The sequence below is a fragment of the Stegostoma tigrinum genome, chromosome 2, assembly GCF_030684315.1.
Source record: "Stegostoma tigrinum isolate sSteTig4 chromosome 2, sSteTig4.hap1, whole genome shotgun sequence".
Taxonomy (NCBI): Eukaryota; Metazoa; Chordata; class Chondrichthyes; order Orectolobiformes; family Stegostomatidae; genus Stegostoma; species Stegostoma tigrinum.
This window is the reverse complement of record NC_081355.1, coordinates 53945736-53955536: the sequence shown is the minus strand read 5'-3', so window position 1 is coordinate 53955536 and position 9801 is coordinate 53945736. Positions and strand designations below refer to the sequence as shown.

Genomic DNA, 9801 nt, shown 5'->3' with positions numbered 1-9801 from the left:
GCAATCTAGAAATGGAAACTTCCAATTTTACGCAAATTGCCTGGAGATATGAGTTCTCAAATTCTGAAACACTATCCAGGATGTTAGTGGTTACCTGTTGTTGTCAATGCTTTGGACACTTTGACCAGTTTATGTATTGAAAACACTTCATCCTTGTGCTCTTATCCGTTAAGCGGACAAAGGAACACAGAATTCAGTTTGTGGTTCAGCTCTTCTATTAATAAAGTATTCATTATTAAAACCGCAATGAGAACGTTTCCCAAAATATTTCCTCTCTGTCCAGTAGTATCCATCTGAGAAAGGATGTTATCTTGAATGATCCATGTATTTGAGCTGGGCCATTTGGAATCTCCTTCCACTCCAATGTAGGGCTGGCTTTTTTTCCATGAATGTCGGTCTCATAGGTCGGGTGGATTTTCTTCTGGGTCTTCTCAGGTTCCCATATGGCCTTTCACTCCAAGTCTTTCTGCATGATATCACTGCGAATCTTTGCTGATGGAGTAATTTCTTGGCGTGTGTTCTTATTGCCTTTTGCCCTGAACATTCCCAAATATTCAGTGGCCTTTAGCCAATAGGGTCATGAGCAGGGTTCAAAGCATCCAGTGGGGTTGCACCAATACCCTTCACCATTGCCATGCTAGAGAAGTACAAGGTGCATGTCCTCAGGCATTGCTTGGAAGTCAAAATGCCAGAAATTCTGATCAATGGTTCTCCAATACACAGCCCTCAGGCTTGTTGCAAATGATTCCCCCGAACCTTTGTGACCACTTTGCTCTTGATTTCCACTGTTCCCTGTGGCTGATACCTGCTGTTTAATTTAGTTTGGCTAGTTTTCTGTCATGCCCTATTTCTTCAGCTATGGGTCGATTTAGAATGCTTGGTTTTGGGCACATGGTCGCTTGACCACATTTTTGTTTCCCTAGTCTTTTACTACAGCTGCTGCATGTTTAGAAAGGAACTAGGCCAAGTGTCCATGAGCCCAACAGCGTTCCCATTTTATGTGGAATTTGTGCCACCTCATTATCAAATGTGCTTGACTCCCAGTGACACTAGTCAGTATTGCAAATCATCAGCATGCATAATTCCTGCCTCTGGAAAATACAAATGAGAAGGATAGCCCCATAGATTTATGATCCTGTTTATTCCATAGGGCATGATTTTTGGGATGGCATTATTTTCCACCTGAAGTTGGAAGTCACATAACATCAGGTTATAGTCCAAAAGGTTTATTTGAAGTCACAAGCTTTCAGAGTGCTGTTCCTTTGGCAGGTGACTTCTCCACATCAAACCTGAAGATTGGGCAAAGAACATAGCCCTGCCATTGCTGGCTTTCCCATCTCAGCCTCACCTGTGAAGTGAGACTTTCACCTGCTGCTCATTTGTTGGAAAGTCTAGCCCCAAAAAGATACAGAATATTTGAGGCAGCTCTGCAGACTCAGCTGCGTTACCTGGGATTGGTGCCAAATGCTGGGACTGTAAGCCTTCCACACAGTCTGAGTGCAGGAGCTCATAGGACTGGTTTGTTGCAGGGGAATTAAGAGTAGGGATGTGAGGATCTGTGGGAATAGGAAAGTAGGTGTCTTTTTGGAAATGTTAGAGTGGGACAGAGCAGACCATGGCTCTATCTGGAATAGAGGCCAATGAATGAGGCACCTCTACTTTTCCACCCAGTGCCAAAGCATGGTGATCTACTGGGCATCCTGACCACATGATTCTCTAACTCCTCCCACTGGTAAGATTATTACTGCTTGTTGGGATGTTTAGGGACCTCAATTGGGATGCGGGGAGGAGGGAGGCTTCCTGGCTTCCAGCACCCCCCAACCCAAATTGTCAGAGGGGTACCATAAAATTCTGCCCAGAAAGAAAGAAACCTTGAAGCCCAAGAATTATCTGAGTTCCTTCCCTCAAACAGCTCCGTGGCTAGAAGTGAAATTCTGCACCATAAACTATGAACAAATTAGTGTGAGTTTTTTTTTTATTTTTCCCATCCCAATTGTCAGTTAAGAATGGGACAGTGACTGAACCACATTGAAGTCACTTCTTATCAGACTCACTTCCACAGGTTGCCCAAATCCAATAAAGTAGGCAGCATGTACCCACTCAATATACACTGGAAATGCATTGATGGCCATATTGGCCTTGGCTACCGAATTGATGTCCAAGGCATTTGACTGAAGCTGGTGCTGTGATTAGTGTTTTTGGGGGGCACATAGCTGAAGGTTGCCACTTAAAAACTAGTTCCATGCTTTTCACTTGTGGAACCGAGAGGAGTGCTCCAGCTACATCTTGAACCCTTTCTAGTTGCTTATTTCCTGACAGCCACAAGGTTTTTTTGCCAAAAAAATTGGCCAATCCTGCTGTATATTGTCCCCACCTAACCTGCATCCGATAGTATGGCTCGAGTTTGCAGTTTACTTATATTATTTCATTTTGGCTCGTGGATGTGTTTACCATGGACCTGTCAGCCTCGTTAGGCAGGACCAGAGTGCCCTTAAGGTGTTACGAAGAGAAGTGATTCAAATAGTATGTGGACCCAGATAAATGTATCTTGAGCCCTGAAACAAAGGTAACTTTGTTTATGTTGTGGCCTATGACTTTTCCTTAGTAGTGTTGCACCTGCAAGGAACAGATGTTGGGAATACACATTTATGTTTCAGGACTAAGTGTAAAAATTGTAAACTATGGAATGGTTTGTACATTTTCTGCATTGGAAAAGGCACTGTGATTTTGTCAAGGAAGAAGTCAACAGCTTAACATGTGCTCTAAGCCAGCTACTGTTTATGGAAAAATCAAGGCAAGCAAAGCTTTCAAGGAGATAAAGATGGGATTTATGACCTTTAATTACTGGAAGACCTGGTTGTCGAAAGAATGGTGGGAATGGGGAGTGGCTTTATGATAATAGCTGCCTACCAATTATTTCTGGACCTAGATTTCTGTTTTACAGACGTAAGAGACAGTAAGCAAAACATACAGAAATTGAAAGACTCTCTCGAGTAAAGTCTTTTCTGAGTTGATGTTCTGGAACCCAGTAGAGTTTCCAAACATCAGTATTTCTGACATCTTATGACATCTGAAAAGCTGGATTGAACAATTTCCAAAGATTGTTGAGAACTCTCACCATAATCACCCATGGTGTGTTGTAGGAAAAAAGTTGTGGTCGTTGGGGGCCAGTCATCTTAACATGAGGAAATCCTCACAGTAGTGTCCTAGGCCCAATTATCTTCAGTTGCTTCATCAATGACTTTCTTTTCATCATCAGGTTGGAAGTGGGGATGTTTGCTGATGATTGCACAATGTTCAGCATTTGCAAATCCTCGGATTTGAAATAGTCCATATCCAAAAGGCAGCAGACCTGGACAATATTCAGGCTTGGGCTGAGACGTGGCAAGTAACATTTGTGTCACACAAATGCCATGCAATGACCATTTTCAACAGGAAAGAATCTAACCATTGCCCCATAACTTTCAATAGTGTTACCATCACTTTCAAATTTCTGGGGGTTACCATTGACTAGAAACTCAATTGGACTAACCATATCAATATACTGGCCTCAACAGCAGGTCAAAGGCTTGGAATATGGCAATGAATAACTCACCTCCTGCGTCCCTAAAGGCTGTACACAATCTACAAAATGGAAGTGAGGAGTGTAATGGAATATTCTCCACTTGCCATGGATGATTGCAGCTCTGACAACATTAAAGAAGCTCGACACCGTCCAAGACAAAGCAGTCCAATTAATTGGCTTCACATCTACAAACATCCACTCCATCCACCACCAACATTCAGGAGCGCCAGTGTGTTCCATCTACATGATGCACCACAGGAATTCACCAAAAATCCTTAGATGACACCTACCATCTAGAAGGACAAAGGCAGATGATAACACCTTCACCTGCAAGATCCTTTTGCAGCCACATACCATTCCTGACTTAGAAATATATCACCATTCGTTCAGAGTCCTTGGGTCAAAATCCTGGAATTTTCTCCATAACAGCATTATGCGTCTACATGGGTTGCAGCTGTTTAAGAAGGTACCTCATCATCACCTTCTCAAGGGCAACTTCGGATAGTCAATAAATGGAATCAACCAGGGATATCCACATCCCACAAGTGAAGAGAACAAAATGCACAACTTATACAATTTAATGAACTTAACTTTAAAGTGCTTTGAACAAGTAACAGTTAAGATTTTGCAGAATTTTCATCTTTCTGTTTCTCCAGTTAGTTTTTATTAGAAAGAGCGTGTGTGTGTGTGTATATATATATATATATGTGTGTGTGTATATACAAAGAACAAAGAAAATTACAGCACAGGAACAGGCCCTTTGGCCCTCCAAGCCTGCGCTGTTTGAGATCCTCTGTCTAACCTGTCATCTATTTTCTAAGGGTCTGTGTCCATTTGCTCCCCGCCCATCCATGTACCTGTCCAGAAATATCTTAAAAGACACTAACGTGTCTGTGTGTCTACCACTTCCCCTGGCAACGCGTTCCAGGCACCCACCACCCTCTGCGTAAAGAACTTTCCACGCATATCTCCCTTAAACTTTCCTCCTCTCACTTTGAATTGTGTATGTATATTGTATATGTATAATTGCAAAAGTCAACCTGTTTGCCAATAGTCTTTGCATCTTTGACTTGATATGATAAGTTATTTGTTATTGACAAAAGAAACCTGGCTGACTTGTTCCCAACACTGAGATCTCTATAATTGGCCATATCACTAATCTGGGTCAATAACATTTTGTACTGACAAGTGGAGCAGTGGGACTGGGAAAGTGTGCCCCTCAAAGCCCCCTTCAACTTTGGTAATAGCAACAGGTGTTATAGCCTGATTCAGACTCAATTCACCTATTAGGCTACCTGGTCTTCGGTGTAGATATTAGTCATTGTAATGTACTTTATGATGCAAAGCTATCTTGAAATACTGTTGACATACTGAAGTACTGTAGAAGGATTAATGGACCCAAAACATTAACTCTGCTTTCTCCTCACAGATGCTATGAGATCTGCTGAGTTTCTCCAGCAATTTTTCTTGTTGTTTTATGTTTCCAGTATCCAGAGTTCTTTTTTTGTTTGAAACTGGTTTCATCGGTGGTCTCGATTGAGGTATAAAACATTAGCTTTTTTTTGACAAAAGAACAACAACTGACAGATTCTGTAAATTAAACAACATACAAACTTTTAATGAATTAGTTATTACAAAACAATGTGACTTTAAATGCATAACACTTTTGTAAAGTTAAGTCCTTGTGATTCTTATAGTTTGCTCAATTGTAGCAAATAGGGTTTCCACAGCCAATGTGAGAGTTTCTAAACCTAAGAGTTTAGATGCAAGTAGCTCTACATATCCAAAACATAGGCAATGTATGTGCAGCTAAGGATGGAATCAAACTATGTACAAATTATATATTCAGAATACTCTTTCAAAGGCATATCGCACTTTGCTGCTGAACATGTGATCTTTGATGTTGAATCTTCTGTTTATTAGGTCACCAGATTTCCTTGTGATAATGACCGTGTCATTTCTGTATTTACAAAGTATGTTTTCAGTTCTCCCTTCCCTTTGACATTTATTATTCCTCTGCATGTACAATTGTAGCCAAGTGTTTGTAAGATGTTACTGGTTTCTTCTGTTATCTAGGGATGATTAAAAATGAACAAAATAGACACATTAGTCCAGTAATTTATCCTGTACATGTAATAATGCTTTACATTGAAACAATCTTAAGAGGTTTTAGTAACTCAGTTGTAAAATATTGCAACATAACTAACATGTTGATACTTGGAGACAGTAAGAACTGCCGATGCTGGAGTCAGAGACAACACAGTGCAGAGCTGCAGGAACACAGCAGACCAAGCAGCATCAAGGAGCAGGAAAGCTGACATTTCAGTTCGGGACCCTTCTTCAGAAATGGGGGAAGGGAAAAGGAGCTCTGAATTAAATATAGAGAGGAGGGGTGGGTTGGGGAAGGTAGATGGGATGGCGATAAGTGAGTGCAGGTAGACGATGGTTACCACCTATCATCTATGCAGACAAGAAAAGAAGCCCAGATAAGCATAGAGGACATATTGGGACATGGGCAACAACCTCAATTAGAGGCAGCCCTATGAAATAAAGGTTTGGTCATTCTGGTGTTGTCAGCATGCTGTCTGTTCCTTATTTTTGAAATAGCAACTGACAGACTGCTTGTTTCTGGTTTCTAAAGATCATTGCTTTTATTGCTGGTCAGTCACAAAAGGCCATGGAAGCTTCTTGATGTTGATTAAGTGGCCATGCAATATCATGGATAGAGACTGGGTAGAGATTGTCTAGTAATGGCACATTTAAAGGAACTCCTGCAAGTATCCCCCCATTTTGTGTCTTGTTTTGGGAAACAATACCTAGTGAAAAGAATAATTTACAATGATGTTGAAACAGAGGACTGGGCCTCTTTATTTGTTTAAATCACAGCTGATATGTATGTTATCCTTAAATCCCATTTTATGGTCTGAAAAAGCATTCCTTAGCGCTGTCCCATGATGTGGGCAGCTAGCTTCTCATATAACTGTTCTATTGATACACGGAGAAATGTTATTTTAAAGAAAGTGTACTGTTATGTTATTACATTATTCTAATATAATTTTGGAATTGTGTCAGAATGTGTAGGCATTCATACTCTGACTACTCCACCTCTGGTCAGAAATGCTCAAAATAAATGGTGGGCAGATTCACCTTAGGAATCCACAATTCATTCTGGAAAATTCCATCCTGGAGTCCGAGCAACTGGGGAAAAGTCACCCTCATGAGTAGAATGAAAGAAAATGGTGAGGACTCATTCCTGCAATCACAGTCTTGTTCTTGCTTCTGACAGGTTCATAGTGAGCATAGTAAGTGGCAGCGAGAAGGAAAGCTGGAGGTTTAAGGTGTAGGAATGGGAAGTGAACCTGTCAGGGAAGATAGTGAGACTGACTAAAAAGGTCAGTGAGACAGGACAGCAAAACCAGCAAGGCTGGGACTAGAGGACCAGTGGAGTGACATGATGTGGATGTGCCAGTGTTAGACTGGGGTGGACAAGGTCAAAAATCACATGACACCAGGTTTATTTGAAGACAGGAGCTTTTGGAGTTTCACTCCTTCTGCAGGTGTCAGTGAGAGGGTGGCATCAGACACAGAATTTACAAGCAAAAGATCAAAGGATCATAGAACTGATACGGTGTTGATCAAAAACAGAAGTTGCTGGAAAAGCTCAGCAGGTCTGGCAGCATCTGTGAAGAGAAAAACAGAGTTAACATTTTGGGTCCAGTGACCCTTCCTCAGAAAGGGTCACTGAACTTGAACATTAACTTTTTTTTCCTCACAGATGCTGCCAGACCTGCTGAGCTTTTCCAGCAACTTCTGTTTTTGTTCCTGATTTACGGCATTTGCAGTTCGTTCAGTTTTTATGCGGTGTTGAACAAACCTGAGGCAGCTGTTTAATCCTTTCTAGTTGATTAAAGGTTCATGTGCAAATTCCCAAATTTCTTTCAAGTCATTGCCCCAAAGTAACTAAAGGTCTCATCAGTTCCCTTGGTATACCAGAGGTGATATCTCAGGTCAGACAATGCATTTTAGCTGTGAGGCCTTGTATAGAATATGGCTGTGTATAAACTAAGAGTCAGACTGGTTTTATTTCCAAAGTAGGAATTTATAAAATGCCACATTGACTGTCTACAAATTTTATGCTTTTTGAACAAAATAGAATGTGTCTGCGATTAAAAATCTACAAATGCAAATTCACTCCATAGATTTATTTGTGTGTATGCACAAGTGCATGTAAGTGAGAGAGAAACAGAGAGGAGACAGTGTGTCTGTGCATGGGTGTGTGTGCGTGCGGATGTGTGTATGAGTGTGACAGTAAGGGCATGGGATGGGATGAAGGAAAGGAACAACAGGGCAGAGGTGGTGGTGGAGAGGAACTGTAGTTGGGGTGACATGGAGCTGCAAAGTGGAAGAGAGGGACTACAGATTGTGGGAAAGTTCTGAAAGGGGAGAAAGTGGAGTGAGGATCTATATAAAGACCAAATCATTTTATTCGATTTATGTTTGGACTGTGGACTAAAACAAGAGAAATATTACTGGCCTAAACCAAGGAAACTGCAGCTGCTGTTTTGAAAATCATATTTACTGGAGCACACCATGAGTTTATACAAAATTGCAATTTTCTTGGAATAGGGACAAACAGCTGATAGAATCTGAACTAAAGGAAAACTGTGTGCCCACAAGGTCTGACTGTCTCCTGACCAAATGACCGTGGTTTATCAGTAGGCCAGTTCCGAAGAAACCTGTTAGTCTGGAAAGTGAAAGCACCAAAGAAGCTTCAGTAAAAGCCAGCTGACTTCTAATCACCTTTCTCTGAAAATTCCCAATTGAAGTAGAAATAAAATGCGTTTAAAGATAGTGAATGGATGAATTTTCAACCAGTGAATGAAATACAGCATCAGTATGCAAACAAACTTATAACATCAGCAAAAGGATTTGAAAGGAAAAGAAAGAAAGCAACTGTGGTTCACAAAGGTGTGATCGTACTACTTCTCTGATCTCTTTATTTTTTCCACACTTAATATCATGTTTTATCTGCCATTTGCGATTGTCTGCTTATGAAGGGGAGAATTTACAGAGGGATAGAATTGTAAAGTTATAATTCAACAATTCACACATCCTAATTGCCATTTATTGAAGACAATTTATTTATACTAATCGGTGATAATGGGAACTGCAGATGGTGGAGAATCCAAGGTAACAAAGTGTGGAGCTGGATGAGCACAGCAGGCCAAGCAGCATCTCAGGAGCACAAAAGCTGGTGTTTCGGGCCTAGACCCTTCATCAGAGAGGGGGATGGGGAGAGGGAACCGGAATAAATAGGGAGAGAGGGGGAGGCGGGCCGAAGATGGAGAGAAAACAAGATAGGTAGAGAGGAGAGTATAGGTGGGGAGGTAGGGAGGGGATAGGTCAGTCCAGGGAAGACGGACAGGTCAAGGAGGCGGGATGAGGTGGTAGGTAGGAAATGGAGGTGCCCAAGCTATGCCTGCCTCTTTGTAGGTTACGTGGAACAGTCCCTCTTCCGCACCTACACAGGCCCCAAACCCCACCTCTTCCTCCGTTACATTGATGACTGTATCAGCGTTGCCTCTTGCTCCCCAGAGGAGCTCGAACAGTTCATCCATTTTACCAACACCTTCCACCCCAACCTCAAGTTCACCTGGGCCATCTCCAACATATCCCTCACCTTCCTGGACCTCTCAGTCTCCATCTCAGGTAACCAGCTAGAAACTGATGTCCATTTCAAGCCCACTGACTCCCACAGCTACCCAGAATACACCTCCTCCCACCCACCCTCCTGCAAAAATTCCATCCCCTATTCCCAATTCCTCCGCCTCCACCGCATCTGCTCCCAGGATGAGGCATTCCACTCGCGCACATCCCAGATGTCCACGTTCTTCCAGCACCGCAACTTTCCCCCTGCAGTGGTCGAGAACGCCCTTGACCCCGTCTCCCGCATTTCCTGCAACACATCCCTCACACCCCGCAACCCCCCCCCACAACCGCCCCCAGAGGCTCCCTCTCGTCCTCACATACCACCCCACCAATCTCCGGATACAACGACACTTCCACCATCTACAATCTGACCCCACCACCCAAGCCATTTTTCCATCCTCACCCTTGTCTGCCTTCCGGAGAGACCACTCTCTCCGCGACTCCCTTGTCCGCTCTACACTCCCCTCCAACCTCACCACACCCGGCACCTTCCCCTGCAACCGCAGGAAGTGCTACACTTGACCCCA

At 42.6% G+C, this 9801-nt stretch overlaps 1 protein-coding gene across 3 annotated transcripts in view; it reads right to left on the bottom strand.

Annotated features, from left to right (window-relative positions):
* Positions 1-5186: 5186 nt before the first annotated feature.
* Positions 5187-9801, bottom strand: part of LOC125448020 (adenylate cyclase type 2-like) — a 591455-nt gene continuing 586840 nt past the window's right edge. For 2 of the 3 annotated variants that reach the window (XM_059653944.1, XM_059653945.1), the window contains one exon: positions 5187-5637. In XM_059653944.1, the coding sequence (XP_059509927.1) occupies positions 5485-5637 (153 nt within the window). In that variant the 3' untranslated portion in view covers positions 5187-5484. The remainder of the gene's footprint in view (positions 5638-9801) is intronic. The other variant, XM_059653950.1, reaches the window with a different exon arrangement.